The sequence below is a fragment of the Talpa occidentalis genome, unplaced genomic scaffold (assembly GCF_014898055.3).
Source record: "Talpa occidentalis isolate TD23 unplaced genomic scaffold, MPIMG_talOcc4v2.1 talOcc4.11, whole genome shotgun sequence".
Taxonomy (NCBI): Eukaryota; Metazoa; Chordata; class Mammalia; order Eulipotyphla; family Talpidae; genus Talpa; species Talpa occidentalis.
Window position 1 is genome coordinate 27,055,306 of NW_023601104.1, and position 23,930 is coordinate 27,079,235.

Below are 23,930 nucleotides of genomic sequence, written 5' to 3' on the forward strand. Positions count from 1 at the left end.
CAGTGTGAAGAAGTGGTTCTCAGTGACTCTGGGTGAACTGTCATCCCAGATGTGTCAGGAATCATTTGTGGCTAAGAATAGTACAAAATTCTCAAAAGTTTTCAAATAATTAAGCTTTACTACATAAATGAGACAGAATTCAAGGTTATACAGTAAAGCCTTTTTTTTTGCAGCCCTGCATGCTGGTGTGATTCCTCAACTGGGAAAGAAAATGGTAGTGTTAGAACTACAACAATCATTGCATCTGTACATTCATATGGGTGTGTGCCTTGCATGCACTGTGGCAGGAAATACATGCTGCGAACCTCAGCTGGCTCAAGAACACAGAAGAAGTAAGCTGAGAATTAGGAAAAATGATGGTTCTGCTTCTTGTATTGTGGGGGGCGGGGGCAGCAACTTGGGCAAGGAGATCTTTGGGCATCTACATCAATGACGTAGACATTTTTACTTCCCTGGTTCAAGATGTTGGAAGAACTAAGTCTTCTGTAGGCATGCTAAACCTTAAACCCAGCCAAGTTCAACTTTAGAGAGGGCACCAAAGTGTTCCCACATTGTGTAGGGGAAAAAAGTGAGAAAAAGAAGTTAAAGAGCAAAGCTAGAAGAGTAGCTTGGTTTTCCCTCTTTAAATGGATCCTGGCTGTGTGGGGAGTTGTGGCCTCAAGAATGGTAAGATTTTTGAAGGAGTCCTTGGGCTATTGGGGCAATAGAGATTCAAATGGGAAAGATTAAGCAAAATACACTTGTGTGTGATGCCTGACAAATTCTGTCTCATCTTCAGCTGTGAGGGGAAAAAATTCATCGTTTCCTCCAATAACATTAATTATCCAACCACAGCAGAAACTTGACAAAGCCTGATGATGTGTTTAGATACAGCAAATGTGGTGAATCACTGGGCTCAAGTCCAAGAATTCAGACACCTCATGACAGCAAATCTTTCTCCTCCCCACACTCAAGGTGAAGGGCGACCCCAGCATTTTATTCAAGCAAGAACAGGACCCCGCAAGAGTGCCCTCTGGGCTTTGTGTTCTGGAAAATAGGATCAATTTTTCAGAGAAAGGCACCATTGATATCTCAGAACCAAACAGGCATGGTGTTAATCCAGCTGCAACAATTTACTCTTCTCACCCATAACTTTCCTGGAAGAAATTTCCAGAAACTTTTGTAGAAGAAAAATCTCATGAGCTACTCAAAAGCCAGAGAGTGATCTATTCCTTAATGCGTAAGAAGCTCAGGCACCCTTCACTTCTCTTTCTTTTAAGAGCATAAAGCAGAAGAAAAGAGGGGAAAATAAGAAAAGAGGTTAGTCAGAAGGGATGTATTAAGTTATTTAAAAATCTGTTCCTGTTACCATTTTTAGGATAATTCTAGAGGGTTTTTTTTTGTTTGTTTTGTAATTCTGCAAATGATCCAACACCGTATGTGGAAGAGGCGGCTGCCTGAGATAGCAGGTTTCTTGAGTTGTTTCTTCTAAAGAGAAAGGAAGGAAAAAGGGGAAGTTCCCTTCTCCTTTCCACTCGCCCCCCTCAACAGGCCAGCACCCCTTACAGCCCATGAGTCATAAAATAGCTCATGAAGGGGCAGCTCCCATGGAGTCTTCTCAGCTCCTCTCTATTATCTTCCCCAGAGACCCAGAGAGATGGCGCCAGAGAACAGCCCAGCAGGAGTCTGTGGGAGTGAAAGGCAAACAGGAAGCCTGAGACCCTAGGAGGTAGAGGCGGTTTGCGAAGGAGGAACATTTTGGTAAGGATGGCATTCTAAAAGCCATCATTTAGGTTAGGGCCATGAACTACAGCCAAGACTTAGAATTACAAAGACCTTTAGGAACTGACTCCTTCTCCAGACCTCTCCATTTTACAGAGGTGAAATCTGAGGTGAAAAGAGGTTAATAAAGTTGTTTAGGATCATACTTCCATGGCTGTATTCTGGGCTAGATGAAGGCTTTGTTTTTTTTAAAAGGATTTTCCAGAATGTATAAAATGGTCCGGCCCAGATTAGGTTTAATACCATCTAGTTTCTGTGAGAAAAATGTTCATTTTGAAGATGCCGGGGGATGCCAGGGCTTCAAATCCCCTCTAATTTACCCAAGCAATAGTATTATCCATATCTTTTCAAGGAAGAGTATAATTGATCCTTTTCCAAGCCTCAGAAAATTTAAATACTCCACATGGTACATGTAGTAAGCCTTAAGCAAAATACTTAATTTTAAGTTAGCACCAGACACATGGCAAGTACTCAAAATATGTTTTGGGGATAAAAGACCAAAACTAAGTACTTTGGCCTAATGTGAGGAGATGATATCATCTGAAACATGAGTTTTTACTACCTCTTAGTAGGGAAATTAATTGCCCCCATGGCATGATAAAGCAATGCCAGGAATGTACAAAGGGACTTCAACCCCGAGATAGTTCTGTGATGGATACAGTGGTCTAAGAGTTGTGAAATTAAGAAGGTTAGTTAGCACCTTTATGTTTAATCTATTAAGGAAATAAGAAAAACACCTTTTACTTATAGAGTTACTTATGCAAACTAAGCGATATAGTAAATATAAAGCCGAATAATAGAAATACTGGACAAAATTAGATATTTGTGCTATCCAAACACCATCTATTTGGTTCTCATAGCACTTTGCGCCCAGCTTTATTCTAGCACTTATACCATCATCCTCAAATAGCCAAGATTCAAGGAACACCCCCTCTTCCCCATCTGGTAAGCTCTATGAAAGACATGGGACATACAGATTGCATAGAGACAAAATGTTTATGATTAATTTTATGCAATTCTCTCCTACTATATACTGACTAGCCCTAGCCTAGTGACTTCTACACACACTAAGACATTATTGACTGTTGAATCAACGGACGGATAAATATATGCACCGCAGAATGAATGGATGAAAATGAAAGCAACACTGGGGCAATCATCCAGGCCTGAGATCCACTATCAGTAAAATTCCACAATCCATGGAGCTGCAGAAAGCAACAACATCAGGCCTCAGAGGTATGTGTATGTTCCTTGGCTGGAGCCAAACCCCAGCCCCTAGAGAGCATGAGAGCCACAGTTCAATTCATGGGAGGTCATGCCAAAGCCCAACCCCAGCTGCACAATGATTTGTAGGAAAACTTACTAAATTCCCTTCCCAAATAATTTGCCATGACCACTATCCCAAACAGAGTATGGATCACATGTCAGGCTTGGAGGCCAAGCCCTCTTCCACAAAGTGTGGGGTGAGCAATTCCATCCTGACAGATGTGCTCTCCAGAGTGCTTGAAGTGACAGCATGGAGTTTTCCACTCCTCCAGACAGCAGGGAAATATGTGTTAATCTGACTTATTTTAAAGGAAGATATGATAGTGTCCCTGAAAGGGTCACCTCTACTGGAGATGAGTCAGGATATTTTTGCAAGTCTTCAGTGTTCAACTTTTTTAAACTGGTGGTAGGCTGGGAGATCTGCCACACTGACTGGGTATTAGTTCACTTTTCTTCTCCCAGGTTAGCTAATGTTGCTCTCAGATACATTTTTCGACGTACGCTACTTCCAAGTGGCTATGAAGCTCATTACTTCCTAAGCAGCAATCTCTGCCTTGATTGAATAAACTTTTTGAATTCTTTTTATACATCTGTTTATGTGCTTTAGTCTACTTACTTACTCCTCACCCAACCCTTTTAAGTAGGTACTACTATTCTCCCAGTTTGCAGAAGCAGTAACAGATTCAAAGAGACTAAGAAACAACTCACCATGTGGTCTGTTGTGGGAGCTGTCATGTCAATTGAAACAATACTTCATGAAAAGACTTGAGAATAAAAGAGCTCCATCCCTTTTTGTGATGAGTCATTCTGAAGAATATTCAATGGCATTTAAAGGGTGGAGGCCAGGACTGAGAGAAGAGGACCTTAAGAAAGATGTACACTGTTAATATTGCATTCACATTCATTTATCAGCACCTTTAACCAAAGACAGAGGAGACATGATCGAAATGTAGTAGGATCTTTCCTCAGATTCAGCCTCAGTCATTTTAGGATTGTATCTCAGAAACTGAAAGCATAGAGTAACATATATAAATATAAAGATCACCAGAGATAGATATAAATAGATATAAATAGATAAATCAGGGCCTCTGAGTAAATATATTAAGAACAGCCTCCTACCCCTGTTAATTGGAAAATAACCAGCTCTCACAGGTCCTCCTACACAGGATGCGAGGGGGTAACTTAGCCCACATTAACAGTTCCGGTTATTAGCCTTTCTAAAGGAACAGCCACGCCCTTTGAGATGCTTCTCCTAAAGTAGTAGTTCTGCCTTTCCTATTTATCCATCTACCCTTGCTGAACATCCATCACATTGAGTCTCGTCATCTAACCTAAGTCATAAAATGTAACCCTGAACATCTACTTCTTATTTTTCCTTACCACTTGTCACCTACAGCTATCCCTTTCTTCCATCAGAAACCCTTGTCAAAAACTGATAGTTATTGCATGCTAATTTCACCACAAATACCTGATCTGAATGCTAAGTAATTAGCAAATCCGGTAACCTGTGAGATGCTGATCTTTTTTTATAACCACAAAAAAGCTTGTCACGGAGGATATTTTAGTTCAAGAACATTTCCAATCAGGAAACCTAACATCGTGTTCCAAAATACCACACTATTGCATTCATACATTTAGGCGACATATTGACTGAGGGGTAATAAGGTCCCTTCCCATCAACCTGCATTTTGAATGTGCAGTTCCTACAAGGTGTACATTATGTATGCTTTACCATTTGGGCAGCTGTCCACAAACAGAGATTAGCTCTTATCAAATTCATTCTGTGAGGTTCAGTTTCCTATTGTGAATGAAAAGCATTTGTTTAAGTAGAAATCTGTATGTCACTGAGAATTTTCTTTTTGTGAGGATCTAAAGACAATTATACCCAGAAACAGTTGACATAATGTCTACCAAATTCTGAAAATCAAATTACTGTGTAGTAATCTCAGATGGAAATTTATTTGTTCAGCTCCCTTCCCTGTGATTCACTGCCTCAGTTTTCTTGTCTGTGAAATGGGAATACCCTAGATGAACCTACATCAGAAGATTATTGGCAAGAATTTTTTAAAATGTGGTAGAAGTATTATACAAACAAAAACAACACACTGCATAAACTTTTGTGTTACATATTACATACAGGAGTTCCTAATGCAAGAACTGACTAGGGCCAGCTCAAAGTAAAAAACAACAAGTACCATAAATCTGCCTTCAATTACCAACACTAGTAAAATCTGTTCCTGTTTATAGATATCAGCTTATTAGGTCTTTGGCCTTAGGTAATATATATAAAATAACTATGAGGTGAGAAAGAAAACTTCTTTATAATTTACAAGTTCATGTTACATTACATTTTTTTCACAGTATTGTTGTAACAGTTGAACTACATTTCACACTATATTATCTTCTTAGTGATATCTGACATTCAGTAAATAAGTTTATTCTTATTAGTACTTCAAATAAATGTAAAAACCCTTCAAAAAAACAACATTCTACAAATGCTGAGAAAAGGACACTGGTGAGGATGTAGTGAGGTCTCATGCTTGGTCCTTAGCTGGTGCTCAGTAACTGCGTGAAGACTAAATGGATGAGTGAATATACTGCAGAGGTGATAAGAACCACGGCGGCGAGTGGAGAATTTCAGAACGGCATGCTATTTTAGAGCTATCATAATTGATCAAAGCAAAGACAGAGAATTCTCGGAGTGGGAACTCTTAGGGGGTTATGAAGAGAACTGTCTTTATAAATGAAGACATAAAAGTCACAATGCAGAGTTAGTACAAAGAAAGCCTTTCATTTTTCACTGAGGCCCAACTGATAATTTGTTCAATGAATGAGGATTTCCATTGGAACCTGGGGGTGGTACCAATCTCACACACCCACTCTGCACTGGGGCAGACACAGATTTACTTTAAGCTAAGTTCCCAAGGAAAGGGTGAGGGCTGCAAAACCGGGGACTTCTTACACAGAAGGGCACTTGGAAAAGTTCAGTTGTTCCAGCTGATGCAGCAGTAGAGCAGAGATGCTGGGGACTGAGGAACCAGAGATCCCCTATAAACTCCCACCCTCCCACACTCCTGAGTGGATCCAAAGGACAGAAAATCCACAACAGTAACGGTTATCTTTCCAAATTTTCCCCACAGATTTATAGTGATACAGCACAGGGAAGTGGGCAACAGACACTGGGAACCAGCTTTTAATCGTATTTAGGTAGCATGGCATAATATGGAAGTATTTTGGATTTGAGAGACCTGGATTCAAATGCTGGTTCTACCATTTGCAGACTAGCTAATAAACCTGGGTGAGAGCAAAACCTCTGTGAGCTCGATTTTGTCTCCTGTGAAATAAGGGTAACATTTATCTCACAGACTGCTTCTGAGAACATAATGAGATAATGCATGTGCATCCACATAACATGTGCTCCATAAATGTCAATTTTCATCCTTTCCTAGTTTTTCTTAATGGTTTATTGTTTTGGCTGTTTTTCTTTCTATTATTGGGTTTGGTCACACATAAGCACAGTAACAGAGCCTCCAAAGGAAGATCTTATGTATTATTGGAATCTTTAAACATCACAGACTGTGTCTAGAACATATAAAGATAAAAAATATAAAAATATTATAAAATATATAAAAAATATAAAGATGCTAATCGCATGCAATTTCTTCTCACAGGCAATATTCAAATCTGTTAGTCCAAAGACATTTTGTCTTCCCACCTACAAAGGCCACTTAAAAAAAAAAAAAAAAAAAAGCTCACAAGATCTAAATTAAAACAGTGATACATGTGGCAACAATTAAATTATAGGCAACCTCTCTGGACTATATATACAGATATTGAAAATTAAGTTTTTGAACTATTTTTAATCTTATGAGAAATACATAAACTGTGTTTGCTATAAAAGGCAGGCTATGAATATATAAAAATAGAAATGTATATGTTTATATATTCATTTGTATGTTAAAAATGGACATTTCTAGAATATTTATTATTCTTGTTTTCTACTCCAAAATGCATTTAATTCTTATCTGTAATCAGAAAGCAATTAAGAATGGCTTTAAGAAATATTTCACGGCAACAACAGGCATCCATCAGCTTGAGTGAATTAGCTGTTCAATGATGCAACCTGCAGTTTTCTACTATCTTCTGCAGACACGTAAAGGAATACTGGGTCATTGGTAGCACACCAGAATGATATGTTTAGCGGCCACCTGGATGAGTCTTCGGTTGTAGGTCATTGTAATTGTGACCTTTTAATAGCTTCCAACAGCTAATTTTGCTCTTCATATAGTATGAACTGAAAACATTTAAAGAACAAAAAGAAGAAATATTTTGGTATATATTTTTATAGAAACCAATCTTGGCAAAAGGCCTGTCAGGCCATACACAGGAGACCAGCCACGGGGGCTGGAATGTTCCTGGAGGAGATGCCACCACTGGAAGTGTTTCCGATGCTGTAAGTCCTAAGGGCACTTCCATTCTGAGCTCACTCTGAGTCAGTGGTGTCCAGAGTGACATAAGAGGGCAAGGTGAGTGTAGTCCATGCTCTCTCTAAGCCCTGACATTTCAAAATAATTTTTATAAATTAATAGAATTCAAAAGCTGGCTCATTTTAGACCAGCTGCCTCTTTTGATGGCTACAGAAACTGAGGTCCAAGACAATGGTTAAGGGTTTCACCCAGGATCCCACAGTTAGCAAAAAAGCTGAGACTTAAACAAGGTATCCATAAGCACAAGCCAACCTTCCTTCAACTGCACACAAGCTACTTTGAACAGCTCCAGAGCTGGACTTTCTATTACTAGTTTCCAGTTACTGAAATCCACATTGCAATTCTTCAACATTAAACCAGACACAAGCCTACTATTACTGAGGAATTTGGCAGAACACAGAATTGTCTTATGCTCCATTTAATAGGGTCAGAACAGGTCTTCCAATCTATGTGTCACTCACTGCACCCAGCAGAACAGCTCATATATAAAGTGCACAGACCCAATATATGTTAGGTGGTAAGTCAATGAATGAATGAATCAATGCCAAAGGCTGCAAGTAGCCAAAGAAACACATTCAACATAGCTACACATCATTTTTTTCCATTTTTTTTCACTAGGGTTTTATCAAAGTTCTACTTATTATTTTCCGATTATCTATTTCTCTAATCACTTGTGTATGTATATTTGTACATGTACATGTATGTAGGGTAAAGAAAATATCAGGCTTTTCTGCCCTTCCGCCATCAGGATAGATGATGGATCCTTGTCCTGAATGCATGCCTGATGGCGGGCACCTGGAGTAGGGTGTGGGCATAGGTAGATGGGATACAGCTGAGTTAAGACTGTGCTTTTAAGGGTGGCGTCACGGGGACGCCAGCAGCAGCAGCAGCAGAAGTCGAAGCAGAAGCCGAGAAGCAGCCGAGAAGCAGCAGAACGAACTCCTGAGAGCCCAGATAGAGTAAAGACTTGCTGGGGGCTGGGAGGCCTGCCAGCCTCCCAGCCCCCCAGCCAGCACCCCTGCCTGCCATATGCCTGGTGAACCCCAAATAAAAAACCTGCAAAACTACTGAGGACTCTGACTCCTCCTTTACCCGGTCTGCATGGGATCAGAAAACCTGCACTGTGCCCCAGCCTGCCCCTACAATGTACATTTGTACATGTCAGTTGCTTCAGAGTTAGTATATTGAAGCATGGACGGTTTCATTGGAATTCAGCAGACAAGGGGACCTGGATCCCAGAGAAGCCAACAGATTAGAGATCCAGTACACACCAGTCTTCAATGTATATTGAAAACTAAAAATCAACACCATGATGGGACAGGGCACCTGTGAATATGTGCTCATTCCAAGAACAGGCAGGGTTCAAAGGGCAGGGCATATAGAAGGTTCTGGAACCTGACAAATTGGACAGGCAAGAAAACAGGAGTAAACAACACATAGAGCCTAAATTCCAGTGCAAGCAATTTGTGTTTTGTGAATTTTACTGAAGGAGAGGATGCCAAGGGAAGAGAGGAAATTTAGACCAGAAGAGTAAGACCTGGCACACAGGTGGGCCGTAAAAGCAGTGGTAGCTGGTTAGGGAATAGAGAAATCACAGGAGCTGGTTTGATCCAGGGCAAAGATGACTTACACTGAGTTTCTCACAGGATGGCTGGTGTCATCTCAACCCATCACACAAGCTTGCCTACAAGTAGGTATCCTAACAGACATTCCTGAGAGAGTACTGCATTTAGTTCTTTACATTGTGTTTCTTTCCAAATAGGTGATGTTAGCTCTTGATTCAAATGCAGAAATCAAGATTTGGCTGAGATAAAATGATTTGCCCAAGGTAAAAACCTAATTAGAATCCAAATTAGTTGGCTAGAGGCTGGGCTCAATAAGTTCCTGCATAATTTAAATACACATATACCAAATATAAGCAAACACCAAACCAGTAATATCTTATAACTGGAGATTTCACCTGTAAAGGAGTGTTGTGTCAGGTGATTCAGTGACTTTTCTCAGATCAAAATGTGGGGAGCACATTCTTAATCTTGAATTAAGGTGTGGTTTCCCCAGTTTTTGAGTATAAGATTTCACCAGTACTTTAAAGATATGTCCCAAATTTGTTCTCTCCACAGTACCCAAGCCCCAAAATTGCCAACAGTTGTTGACAGGCTGATAATTTTCATTTGTGGTAAAGCCTCTCTACTTCACACTAATTAGGCAGAAAGGGGGGTGGAAGATCAGCAAAACAAAAGACACAGTAGGTGTCATTCGTTTTATCAAGAAGAGTAACAGAAACCTAGATAACACAACCTGGCCTTGCAAAGTTCCTGCTTTAAGAAAGAGGCAAGAAAGGTTTGCCTCTTTGCTTTGCTTGCTCTTAAACACCTGCAAACATGCAGGACAGAGCTAGTGACACTTTTGCAGTACCTCTGACACAATTATCACAAATTCAGAATCAGTAAGACTTACATGAATACTTTTTTCTGCACTAGATCTGCAGATTATATTGAAGGTTCCTGTTAAGAGCAAAGGAGATCTGGAAGCTAAAAGAGGGCTTTTTGAAAAACTGACAGGTATGGAGGTGTAACACAAAATGACATTGTTGCAGGTAATTATGCAGCGCTTTCCAAAGAAGCTCCACAAAATTCCGAGAGCAAGGCACTACTAGAGAATACTGTGTTATTTACGGTACAGCAGAGGATCTTCTCCCAGAAAGTGGGAGCCTCACCCCAAGTCATCCTGCACTCAGTACTCCCTACCCCTCTCCTGCAGGTTCTTCTCACCCTCCTACAGTTCCTACTGAGAGGCAGGCATCCTGTTTCTCTCCCCCAGCCCTCCTAACAACCCCCAAAGGATAAACTGCTAAAATTGTGAACACAGCATTTGTGTGTTGTAGAAAGCACACAGTTTCATTCTTTTCCCCTTCCTGCTGCGTCACCTGGGGAGAGGCATTCCAAGTCAACAACACTCCACAAGTCCAGTGACAGAAGTCAATTTTCTACCAAGCTTTCGGTGAACAAAATGCCCTCAACTGAAAGTGATCGGGCATGCAACTCCAGCTGTCATCCTCTGGTGTTACTTCTTACTGGACTTAGAACCCCATCTTCTCAATGGTACAAAAGTGTCTGTGTGCATCCAGCACCACTCTATTTCCACAGCAATCCTGTGAGTTTATAGCCATTACATTACATCAGAGTTCAGTCCTTTATCTAGTTTTTTTCTTTTGATACTAAGTCTTTACCCTAGACCAAAGCCAATGGCTGGTGTTTTCAAAATTTTTGTCAAGAATCCTTACCCTAAGCAAATACTATTCCAAATTCCTGTAAGTAAAATAGATCAAAGGTGAGCAGACTGGTAAGAGTCAGAGTTAGGGGCTGGCGTCCTACCAACCCCTACCTGGAGGATGCTAGGGTTCTGTGGATCTTTGAGCCAGGTGCTACAGATCCCTGAGAGGGAAACAAAATGAACAATATGTAGAGGAAGAGGCAGTTCATGGACATGAAAGAGAGGAAAGCCAACTGGAACACAAAAGCTAAAAATCTTCAGCCCGTTCTAATTGTACAGGACAGGCAGAATGGGTAAACTCACAGGTGTGTCTTTCCATAATTAAAGGTATCTGCCCCCTAACATGGGCTCTTGGAAGTGATCTCACTGAATCCCTATCTCTGGCTTAAAGAATGTCAGTTAACATATGAAGACTGTGAAGCCCAGAAGGGCACACAGATTAAATGGCAAAACTGTGACTTCACTCTTTGTACCTGCTGGGCTGCCATCAGATGCAAGTTCTCAAAATCTGCTGTGTAAGGATCTTTTAAGAGTGGATCCATCAGCCCAATGGGAGTATTTTCCAACAGGTGGAGGAGAAATGTAACAACTATAAAAACACAAATGTTTTTAAAAAATACTTTGAAACATTCAGAAAACAGGTTTCCTTATACTAAGGATCTAGAGAAAAGAGGAAGGTGTGGCAATGACCATGTTCAGGACCTGTTTAACTGACCATTCCTATTGAATACCTACCACATACCCAAGCGCTGGAGAGACAACAGATGCATGAGACACAGCTTGGAATGAAGAATAAATTTTCCCCATCCGCCTACTGATTCTGACTAAAGGACCAGGCCAGAGATAGGAACAGGAACTGACACAGTAGCAGGAACAGGAGGAAGTATAGAAGGAAAGGGAGGAGGAACAGGGAGGAGAATAAGAAGTAAACCTTACATAGCACAGAATTTTTAAAGAAAGTGCATCCCCACTGATGATTATTATACTTCCTTATATTTACTCTGTGCTTTTTGACTGAATGTCACAGCACCTTTATTATACGAACAGAATATATAAAAACCAAGCTTTCCTGCTAAGGTAAACCTCAGCGAGATAAGGTGACCTCAGAGAGGTCATTATACCAAAGTCAAAGAGCTAGTTAGGAGTAAGAGGCAGGGCTAAGATCAGACCTCAGGACTCCTGCTCCAGCGCTTCTGCCCCATAATGAGAACAGACAGATCCTTTCTATGCTGTCCACAGCTACTCTGCTGCCAACAATTAACATGGAAATAAGGACTCTTTCACCTCATATCGCCACTATCACATTTATTTGCCCCATCCTCAGCTCCTTACCAACAATTATCTGAGCCCAGTTACTTCTTAAGATCAATTCTCCCCTAGAATTATAACAGTGAAAAAGAAAAAGTCACAGTTGCCAGAAGATGTCTCAAGTTGGCTGCAGTAACACAAAAATCAGAAAATCGGCTACATCCCCAACTCTTGTTGTAATTGCTGAAATGAGGACTTCCGTAAAAATCACTGCTCGTTAGGTACTCAGCAGTTAAGTCTCTTAAATGTCAACCTGGTAGGAATTATTAAAAAAGGTTTTTCTTCTTCATTACAAGTCTCAAATCTATTGAGAGCTCTCAACTTCCAGCTGAAACAGGTATTTGTGTATTCTAAAGGATATAAATGTTCTTCTGACTGCCGGGTTTGAACAACTTTGAGTTACTCAAAGAAGCAGTGTTCACAGCATGAGATGTCCAGGTTAACATGTAAAATATCCAGTTCCTTATCCTTTAGATATTTTTAAGGATGTAGAGAACTTCACTAGGGTTTTTGCCTTTGATGAAGTTTCTTCACATCTAGGACTCTACGTCTGCTAGTCCTACAATTTGGCTATGTGGCCACAAGGTGGTGATAGTGAGCCACAACCAAAGGCCAGATGGGCTAGATTGAGGTGAATTCCTCTCCAACATCTTAAACAAAGCCCTCACTTAATCTCCTACTGCGCTTAAGGTGTTACTTTTAGTACAGCATTTCAAAATCATCACCCCTGGATTGAATCACATATCATCTGTAGAACTCAGCCACCAGTATTTGATTTTTGCATTCAGGGTCCTCCAAGGTGGCACCAACCCCCAAACCCACACCCATTCACCCAATATTCTCCTACACTGTCCTTATGTGACAGCTTCACTGGGATTCATGTTTCCAGCTCATATACACAGATGCAAAACCATCTAACACTTTCCATGTTTGTACATCTGCTCTTGCTCATCTGACATGTCCAGAGGTCCCACGGTGGTCAGTCGCCTCTAAAATACTTGGCAATCTTTACTCAGACAAAACTCCTCCAAAGAGGTTTAAAAACCAAGAGTGATATTAGTATTTATGAATAAATTTAAATCCTGTTCTTTATAGATAATCTGTATAATACAGATTAGCAAAAATCTATTTTTTTTAAATATCAAGTTCAACATGTACAGATAACCACTTGGTATCAGGTTATATATTAATCTTGATATTTAGGATAAATGTGCTAGTAAGCGCTAAATCACATAACCTGCTATCCACTTAGTTATATCCCTTGAACATCTTTCCACGTCATTAAATAACACATGAGGCATTTTATGATTCCCCCCAGGAGTCACAGCATTGTGGTGGAAAGTACACTGGGCTTGCAACCAAAACACGGAGTTTCCATCCTAGCTCTGGTATGTACTTGCTGTGTTTGGGCAAGTTATTTAACCTCTCTGAGGTTCAATCTACAAAAGAGTACAATGCCTATGTCAGAGGCTCTGCCTGCCTAAAGGAGAGTTTTCGTGTGTAAGTCTAGCACCGGCCTGTCTCCAAGTGACCCTCACTAATTACTAGTTTCTCTCCTTTCTACTTAATCAATGTGATTTCTTTCTCCTCCCAGTACTCTCGGTACCTCCCTATGGCTCTGTCCTGCTGATTCTCCAGAGAAGAATGTCTGAAGTTGTTGTATTCTTCCTCCCAGGGCACAAGAAGACCCTGGAAGGCAGGGCCAGCTGACTCCTCTGCATGGCCCCCACAACACAATGCTCCGCACGGTACGTTAGGCCTCCTTTTCCCTCCACCATCGCTGCTCCAGACCTTTCCCTCATGCAGCCCCTTCACAGCTTCAAAGAAAGCCTGGGATACTTTTGAACCCTGGCTAGACTTGATGTTAAAAACATCTCAGTCTGTAGCTCAGTGGTTTGGGGTCTTGATGCTTGGCATCCTCCCCAGTAACTGCCTCCTTTCTGTTGGCTTCTGCCTCTGATCCCTAGGGATAAACTCACTATGTGATAGAAAGGGCAGGTCTCCTCTCTGCTGCACTCCACAGGGGAAACCAACAAGTCACTTTAGCTGGGAGTGGACCATTCTGACGTTTTCTTTATGCTCACTGGGCTTTCTTGGTGTTAGTGTTTCTTAGATGCATGGCTCACGCCCTCCCCTCCCCTAGTTTTCCTGAGAAAGCAATTTTGGCTCTTTTCCCATCTGTTGATTGATCTGTACTAGATACTATAGTCACTTCCTGTTTCCCCCTCAACACCACCTCCAGAAACTGACTTTTTAATAAACCGCCTTAGAAAAATGATTCACGTGAATGGTACAAAACAACGGTGGGGGTGGGGGGTGGAGTACATCAGATTTCATCACAAATTTCAACTTTCCAAAGCTAGTGAAATCAAAACGTCTAGAAGGTCGCCTACCACACAAGATACCTAGTCCTGGAGAAGCAGTGTTTATGGTAACATTTCCTGTGCCTGTACATTTGTTCTCGCTCTTCTCACAAGTCCAGAAATCACTTCCTTTCAGGTAGCTTTAAAATACTTGGAAATTTTTGCTCAGGCAACACTCCTCCAAAGGAGATTTAAAACCCAGAGTTCTATCAGTATCTGTGAATATATTAAGTGTTACTCTGAAACCAGATCCCCATGATACAAGCCATGGAGCAAAACCCACTCTTTCCCCCACCTAAACTGTGGGATGTACCGTTATGTTCGTGTCACTATTCCCCTCCCCACCTCCCCCAGGAAGTACAGCTGGAGGGCTGACCAGTGCAGGTGGCCGAAGGCAGCTAGCAGTAGCAGTGGTGGTCTGTTGCCCTGCTTCTCCAGGGGCCAGTGCACACAGCTCTAAAAGCAGCAGTGGTGGCAGGAGTTCCTGCCCTTCACCAGAGTGTGCTACCTGTGGACTCTCCCTCCCCCAATGCAACACCCCCCCCCAAGTCCATGCCCAGCCCCAGAAGCTCATTGCATGCAGGCAGTGCAACCAATAGTGGATAGCAGCAGGTGACAGACATTTTCTACCTGCCACCAGTGGCTCCATGGGGGCTCAGGCTGCTGGCAGAGGCCAGCAATAATGGCAGGTGGTGGTGACTCCCCTGCCACTCTGCCCCAGGGCATGCAGCCCCACTTGGGGTTGCAATGGCATGGCTATTCTAAGCTGGAGCAAGCTCTGGCATGGGAGGCAACAGCAAGCCCCGAAGCCCCTAGTTCAGTGCTGCAGGGAGATGCAAGGGGCCAGCTGGGATCCATGAACTTGTCTTTTCCAGGTTCTAAAGATCACCTGCTTTCCTTGGCTGGCCCGGCTTTCCATTATTGAAGTCAACAAAGTATCCTCTTCAAATTTGTCTCCCCACCTACCCTGGGGCCCATGTCAGTGCTGCAGGCTCTGCCCCTGCCCCTCTTTACATTGTTAGGGGCACCAGGTGCAGAAACCAGTTCCAGTCCACAAGGCTGTCCACAAGGAAGTCAGGGCAGATAGGATGTGTGCAGCACTGTTTTCCCTTTTATACTTGGCACCCGGATGGTAGGATGAATCAATCAGGTATGAGCTAAATGAACCAATCAAGTTCAATCCCAGCTCACTAGTTAATTATTCAGATTGAAAATGGAGAATGAGCTGATTGGTGCTATGTTCCAATCAGGCTTGTAGGGTGTGGTCCCTGAAAGAGGATCTAAAGCAGGGCAGTGTGCTTTAACACATTTGAGCACTGTCTAGCACTGTTTCAGTTCCCAAAGGAAAACTTATAAAATATACATTAGCAGAAAGAAGCTTAACAAAACATACCCAACTAGAACACTCAGAAGTAGCCACTTCATGGTTATTAGGGTATATTATATATTAATCTTTATATATTTCAGATAAATGTGTGTTAATAAGAGCTGCTTTATTCACCTGAACATCTTTCCACATCATTAAACACACAGGCATTTTATGAGTTCCAATTTATAGTTCCAAACGTGGGCTCTAGGTTTAGATTTGGGTATGATTTTCTATTGGACTTCTTCCTAGCTGTGTAACCCATGGGGAATTGCTTTGGCTTTCTGAGCCCTGGTCTTCCCCAGTAGTTGAGACTTTCTGTACTATATGCTATGGCTGCTAAAACAAAGCATCGTAAGCTTAGTAGCTTAAATCAACATATTATCTTACAGTTCTGGAGGTCAGGTTCTCAGAGTAAGAGTTTGGTAGGCGGTGTTCCCTCTGGAGGCTCTGTGGACAATTCCTTTTCTTGTCTTTTTCAGGTTCTAAAGATCACCTGCTTTCCTTATTTAAGTCAACAAAGTATCCTCTTCAAATTTGTCTCCCCACCCACCCTGGGGCCCATGTCAGGCTCCCTCCAGCTCCCCTTGCTCTGTCTCTATCCCCTCCCTCTTACCTGACTTTTCCCTCTCCTTCTCTACTGTGCTTTCCATGTCACCTCTTCTCTCTCTGAACTACCCATCTCCCTCTGAAAAGGACCTGTGATTGCACTGAACCTACAGGATCGTCTGTATCGATCCCCCATCTCAAGGGTGTTAATTTATCGTGGCAGCAAAGTAATTCTCACAGGGCCCGAAGATTAGGATGTAGACATCATTAGGGGTCATTATTTTGCCTACAAACTTCTCTCACAGGGCCATTATGAAATATAAATAAGAGAATATGTGTATATGCTCAGCATGCAGCCTGGCACACGGAGAGTGCTCCAAAGACAACAGCCATGATTACCCATACCAGCATTTAGCAGAAGTGCCTGTTAACACTTAAGTGGGGCCTAGTGGTTCAAATTTTAGTAAGAGCTAAAGGGAACATTGCTGGGGCAGAAAGTATCCAGAGAAACCCTTGATAGCTTCAAATCCTTACCCTGTGTTTCTTAAAAACAAATATGTATTAGCATTGCTTAGCACAAGTACTTTTCATTCCTCATAGTAAGACTTAGATGATACACTGCAAGCAAAGTTTTGAACTCTTTTATGTCTGACTGAAGAGCCTGTTCTTCCAAGCACAAATCAGGGCAACATAGCCCGGCTCATATGCACACTCATCATCAGAACAGGACCGGCCCACACCACCAGACAGCACATCAGCAGAAAGCAGGTTTTGGCTCCTCTTGTGTCCTTCACCCATTCAGGGGCACACAGAAGGTGGGCAATGACTCCCTTGTTAATTTTTGAGAAACAGGACATGCCAATGAGATGGGTAGGTGCTTCTCAGCTCTGAGCTGATCAGGTAGTAGAATCACCTGGGGGTCTGAGAATCAGCTCTTAGGCCCCTCCACCCCAACCCCACTCTGTTTTCAGCAGGTCTGAATTTAAGCACCCAGGGACACTCCTGCAGCTGGTTCTGGCTTGCACTTAGAAAATCCCAGTGCTGATGTGATCTGGAGGTAAATTATAGTTGACCCTTGAACAACACTGGCTTAAGCTACATGGATCTACTTATATTGGTATCTTTTTTTTCTGCCCTCAGGTTCCACACTGACAGATTCAGCCAGCCACGATGACAGCTGATTGAATCCATGGATGTGGAACCTCAGATACAGATGGTAGCTAGGGGTTGCAGGAGGGTTTCGACTGAGTAAGGTCGGTGCCCCTTGTTCCCCAAGTTGTATAGCTAGAGGGGAGTAAATTGCTCAGATATGTGTATCACTGCTCCCTGGCCCCAGCACTCTTTCCACTTTTTGATTTTCACAGGTCTGCCACATAACTAGTAGTGCCCAGCAGAGGGGAAGAAGAGACCTCTCAAAGCACCTATAACACCCCGTTCACTTTCCCTCACTGTGCCTTCAGGTGGGGCCCCTACCAGGAGCCTTGGCTCCGTGGCCACCTCTTGGCAGAGAGGTCGGGGTCACCCATCCTCCCAGGTTCTGTTGCTCTGCCAAAAGATGAAATACAACCTAAGACTCCAAGCAATCCCTTGGAAACAAAGCAGCAGGGGAGAGGAGCAATTCCTTTAAGGGCAAAGGTTCTACAGGCCACCAATCCTCAACACCTCACCCACAGCTCAAAGTCATGAGCTTGCCAAGGTTCAAGGAATTCGGAAGCCTAATTCTCAAGTGTGCTGGGTGGTGTTATTTAGACGTGACCCTATAGGCTGGAGGGCATGCACATTAGCATATTTTGGAACAGCTGTTGATGAAGATTTTAAGCTTTGCTCAGGGGACCAGTTGCAATGAGGAGCATTTTATGAGAACAATACATATTGTAGACATCTGAATATATTTCCATGAGAAAATAAGGAAGAGGGAAACAAAAAGATGGTATAGTGTTCCTACACAGCAGATGAATATTTAATAGGCAAGGGCTTATCTTTAAGAGAAAAAAAATACCCTTTGCAATTTTACATGCTTCCTACAATAGCAATCCATATACGAAATGACAAACATTACAGCCGGCTGTATAAATACCATGTATTTCATTATTCCCTTATTACAGTGGCACAAAGACCAGCTGCTACATGAAGTATCATGAAAACATAAATTACTGGTTATAAATAGCATATTTAAAGCAGAAGACCATCCAAATCTGGTTGGTTTAACACAGGCTGCCTAGAACAAGTCTGAGGAGTGATGGGATGGGCAGGGAATCTCGGGCAGGAGATGGAAACGGCAGGAGAGGGGCCAACAGGAGCTGCATGAGGAGCTCTCTAAATGGAGGTAAAGGGCAATGAGGAGTAGTTCTGGGGACCTGGAGGAACAATTCTCCTTTCAGTTGACCCTTGCTCCCCCCCCCCACCCGCAAGAGGGACCAATTCACAGACTGCATATCACCACTATTTTTAGCTTCTTGGCAGTCTAACCCAGTGCAATGGGAAATTCGCCCAAAGTAAATATACACTCTCATTTGATTCTTCTCCTGGCAAGTAATTTTCTATTATTTTCCATTAGAACCATTTCCAGGATAAATCACACTCCAGAGGCAGAACATAAGTGTGAGGGTCCTCTAAAGAGAGTATATCATAGTGTGGGATGTCTCTCTGCTCTAGATGCTCGGTCCAGACCAGCCCTTTGAGAAGATTTCCCAAGCTGTTCTTTTACCCTTATTATTTCCCCTGAGTTTTCCTACCAAACAAAATCACACGTGGTCATATATAATTATTTTTCCATGAGACTGCTGAATATTCAAAACACATTTTGTGCATTTCCATTATGCCAGGCACTGCACATGCATTCTCTCTCGCACTCCTCACTGCAACCCTATGAGCAGGTATGACAGTGAGTCCTCACTTAAAGTCGTGGCTAGGTTCTAGGAAATTGTGACTTTAAGCAAAACAACATATTTATGAAAACAGGTCTCAAATAACATCATATTGTTCAACTGACCTGGAATTGTTTTTTTCTCATCAACAAAAAAATATGGAAGAAAAGTACATTACAGGATCAGAGATGAAGCTATTTGCTGGAGACATTGTACTGGGAGGCAGTGGACCCAGTTTAAAGCCCAGATCTGGCTCCCAAATTCATGCTTTTAACCACGGTATTGTGTCGCCTTCCCTCATCTGTTATCACACTGTGTTAATGTAGTACGAATATAGACCAAAGAAAGGACTCATTGGTTAAACTAGTTACAAACTTATAAAAGATAAAATGCACAACTGCATTAGTTTTCAAAACACCTAAAATAGCTTGAAGAGCCCTGTTCAAGGTTTCACAGACCCCTAGTTGTCCCTGACCTCACATTAGGAGCCACTGACCTAGAACCACCTGCGTATCATTTGCAATGTGCATCTTCTAGGCCGGCACAAAAATAGCTAGTTAAAAATATTGTCTGATGCCCTAGCATGAAAAGTCAAAGTCAAAACTCAGAACGATAGTCAAGGCTCTCCTTAAACTGGCCTTATATTTTCAAATCCATCTTTCAAAACTATGGTGTACACTTGAGTCTGAATCAATAGGTGCGTGGCTTGAACATCTGTAGTTTTAGCAAGCTCCCCAGGAGATCTTTATTGGCAGTAAGTTTGGGAAACAGTACCATCCGCATTGCCATCATTCACTCACAGACATGGTAACTGGAATCTCCTAGGGCAACTCCACTTATTCTCACAGCTGTGTGCTTGGCTCATGACCATTCCACAGCCTGCAATGCAAGTCTCACCCTTTCCTCCCAGGCCCATCACAAAGACTTCCTTGGAAAGCCCTGCCTACTACTGTGTTAGAAGTTGTCATATCCCACCACCCCCAGCACCATACTTAGGTCTGCATTCAATTTGCTGAGCTGCCCCTATTCTGACTCACCCCCACTCCCAGATAAGGTGGGGAGGAGCACAATGGACTATGGTGGAGGACTATGGGTGTTTTGGTGATGGGAGAGCTACAGTGCCCACACCTGAAGGGAGAATCCTATACTGTCAAAATATTAACAGGCATGTAAAACAATAGTACTTCATTAATTAGAAAAAATAAATAAAAGAATAGGACTGGTCTTACTAACTTTCTTTGCTTCCTCTGCTTTTTTGCACAAGCACTGGTCACAGAGGTTCTTAATAAGGATTAGCATTCTGTCATTGGAGACCAGGAGTAGATATTGCATGAGAAACAGACTTTTCCACATGCTAGCAGGAAGGGGAGAAGAGAAGGAAGGGATAAAGGATCATACACAAAAAGAAAAAAAAATGACAGGTTGATTTTTCCCCTAAAAATGAGGTTCAGGAATAAAAATATACAAATAGTTCTCAAAAACTAGTATTTCACTAGGATCAAAAGTTTCTACAATAAATTCTAACATAAAGTTTAAATACTTGCCTTTGTCATTATCTACCATCTCAATCAACCCTGAAATGGACTAAACATCTCCGGGATCCAACTGCTCCTTCCCAGACTGCAGTGAGCCCCCCACTAACCAACTCCACATTTCCAATTTGCACCTACTTCCCAAGGAATAGAATTTTGTTGATTACCAGCTGAGGTATAGTGTGTACCTACTGTGTTCTAGGAACTGAAACCTCTATTTACCCATATAACATTTAACCTTCACACTGGCCCTCTGAGGTATTATGATAACTGTTTTCTAAATGAAATAACTGAGACTAGAGGTTAAGTAACTTCCACAGTGACAAAGCTAGCAAGGCTGGCATTTAAAGTCAAATCTCCCTCACAACAAAGCTCATGTTCTTAACTACTCTGTTAATCTTATTAAAAAGAAGGTCCTTATGGTTTTCCAGAATAAAATGTCTCCCAGCCCTCCCCCTTCCGGCCCTCCCCTGGTGGCGCAGGCGGTTGAGCTCAGCACTGTGAAGCTGTCCACAGCCTCTGCAGTGGTGGTTTGATCCCTGCCAGCAGGCAAGAATCCCACATGGCCCAGCCACCTCTCCTGTCTCACCCGCTGCTCCCCTCAGCAGTGTATTTTAGTCAGTCTGCCTGTTCTGTTCCCCACTCTGTCTCTGGTAAATCCTCTGGTGACCTGTATCCTGGTTTTTGCATGTATTAAATTAAATTAAATTAAAAAAATTAAAATTAAAAAAAAAATTTAAAAATAAAATGTCTCCAGACATCAAAATATTAGTGGGGAAGAAAAAGCTCTGCAACTATTCTATGACTGACTGGAAACAAGACCCACCCCATGAAGAGCATAGAGCTCATCCATCTGAGGCTATAGGTAGCCCCGGGGGCACTTCTAACTAAAGACACCTAGAGGGCTGTGTACTCAGGTGTGAGCACGTGGGCTCTGGGGGAACTCTGCCCAGGGCATGTGAGCACACATGCCCAGCCATCTGGCAACCTCCCAAAATTTCCCAAAAACAGGAGGGCCTGAGAGACTCAGGAAATAATTTGTCTCATTCTCCCATTTTAAGATGGGGAAACTGAGGCTCACAGAATTTAGGAGTTTCCCAGGTCATTAAGCCACTAACCTAAAGCTCACACCCATGTTTTCTGCTGAGTCAGGTTTGTCTTTTTCTTTAATTTTTTAAAATTACACACTAAAATAGGATCACTGTAGAAGTGAAACAATAAGGGCACATATATATCCATCCACCCAGCCACATGTATATGTGCGTGTATATATACACATATACGTATGTATCTATCAAGTGTCTTCTGCTCTCATTTTAATCCTAGGCTCGTGCCTTCGAGAGATCACCAATATCACCAGCTTGGTATGTATAGGTCATAAGTGGTCATAATATGTCTGTCACTCTCTCCCCCCCTCCAGCTCCCCAACTTTTATCACGTAACACATGTTGCATATATTCCCAGGTCAGCTACATCTAGTTCTCTCATTAAATGCCACCAAGCACTCGGATCTGGAGGCCTTACACCCTCCTCTTGTGGGCAGTGCGCTGGCGGGGCGCTGCGGCTGCTCAGATAATAATGAGCCCTGCTGACTGTGGGGGGTCGGGGGGGGGTGCTCAGATTCAGATTCCCGTGGCACAAAATGAACACTTCGTCTCCCGAATGGAGTGGCGCTGCAGTTTTCAGAAAGTTCTATTTTCTGATACCTCAGACATCAGGGCGTTTAAGCAAGCCAGTCTGTGACAATGAAGTGTTTTCATCAACTACTTAAAATTTTGCTACTCTGTAGCATGTCCTTAGGCAAGCCAATGCCTAGTCTTCTGTAAAATGGGAAAATACTAGTATTTCCCTCACAGAGTTGTGCAATTCATAACTAAACGCGAAAACGCGCGTCCCGCCCCTCCCCCATATCGGGCGCGTTCCCAGGAAACCGTCCCGGAAGCCAAACGAGCGCGAAGCACTAGCGAAGGCCGCTCGTTTTACACGGAAATTTTGTGAGTATTCCTGACCCCCAAAATAGCCAACTAAATACTTAAAAACAACTCTAACGTAAAGGAAAAGCGGAAAAAAATTAATACATACACAGCCCACACGAAGTAGCCCCCGGGAAGACGCGTGAGGAAGCGGCTCTCGCGGCTCCAGCACGAGGTCTTTAAGCGGCTGCCGTAAACCAACTGACGCAAAACGCCGCTTTGATTTGGGACTTCTGTCGTAAAAGCAAGCCTCCTATTTGAGTCTCTAGGTTGGCGAAAATAGGTGCTAACGTAGGTCTTTTGTAAAAGTGGATGGCATTCTGTCAACTTTCAAAAGCAAAGAATATGTGTACTATAAAGTGGACAACACTAGGCCTGGCACACAATAAACATTTAAGAAAAATGACCACTGTTAATATTGTTACTGGCATTCCACACAATCAAAAACGTATAATAATGCTGATATGAATGTTCATGCTTTGTATGTCTTGGCCTTCAATTAATTTGTCTAGGCCTCTGGAATATTCGTCACCCCCATTTTTTAAATGAATGTTCCACGGGGGGGAGGGTTTGGCAAGAAGAGAACAGGGCTGGTCAGCCGTGGACGGATGTTAGTGGTCAGAAATCAAAAAGACCCTGCAGAAATAATCCCCACACAGTCATTCAGTGAAATAAAACGGGCCTTCTGTGAGATGACAGAAGGAACTCCGATGTTGAGGTTTAGAACATTTCAGCATTCATAAATAATGCTCCTTCCAGAAGAGGAGAATTCACCACACCAGGCGGAGGTTAAAGAATTCAAGTGAGCACAACAGGACTTCGAGGAAAATGCAATTAGAAATGCATACATTGTGCAAAAATGAAAAATAATGTAAGAATTATATAAAATAAAATATTTTAAAAAATGAGGAACTTGAGTCCTAAAAAAAAGAAAAAAAGAAAAGCAGGTACGTGGGGACCTGTGTTTCCAGAAATCTGCTTTTAAAAGTACTAATGGGCTTGGGTTTTTACCCTACATCTTTGAATATGTAATTTGTGTGGTCTTCACACTCCAGATTTTGTTTTGAAATGGGATCTTTATAAATTACTGTATGATAGCTACAAATAATTGAACCAAAGACTAATTTGTGGTTGCACACATGTCCACAAGTATGTGAAAATACAGTCAGCACCAAAAAAAAAAAA

At 42.2% G+C, this 23,930-nt stretch overlaps 1 protein-coding gene across 15 annotated transcripts in view; it reads right to left on the reverse strand.

Moving 5' to 3' along the window:
- RORA (RAR related orphan receptor A) overlaps positions 1-23,930 on the reverse strand; it is a 672,136-nt gene that overhangs the window by 625,229 nt on the left and 22,977 nt on the right. For 3 of the 15 annotated variants that reach the window (XM_054687757.1, XM_054687755.1, XM_054687749.1), the window contains exon 1: positions 3,736-3,739. The exons of 4 other annotated variants lie outside the window; for them this stretch is intronic. Coding sequence is in view for 2 of the 11 variants with exons in the window: in XM_054687753.1 (XP_054543728.1) it covers positions 3,736-3,762 (27 nt within the window). In the remaining 9 variants the exon portion in view is untranslated. Of the gene's footprint in view, positions 1-3,735; positions 6,071-22,854; positions 23,655-23,930 lie in introns of those variants that run through there. 8 more of the 15 variants (XM_054687761.1, XM_054687766.1, XM_054687798.1 and 5 more) reach the window with 6 other exon arrangements.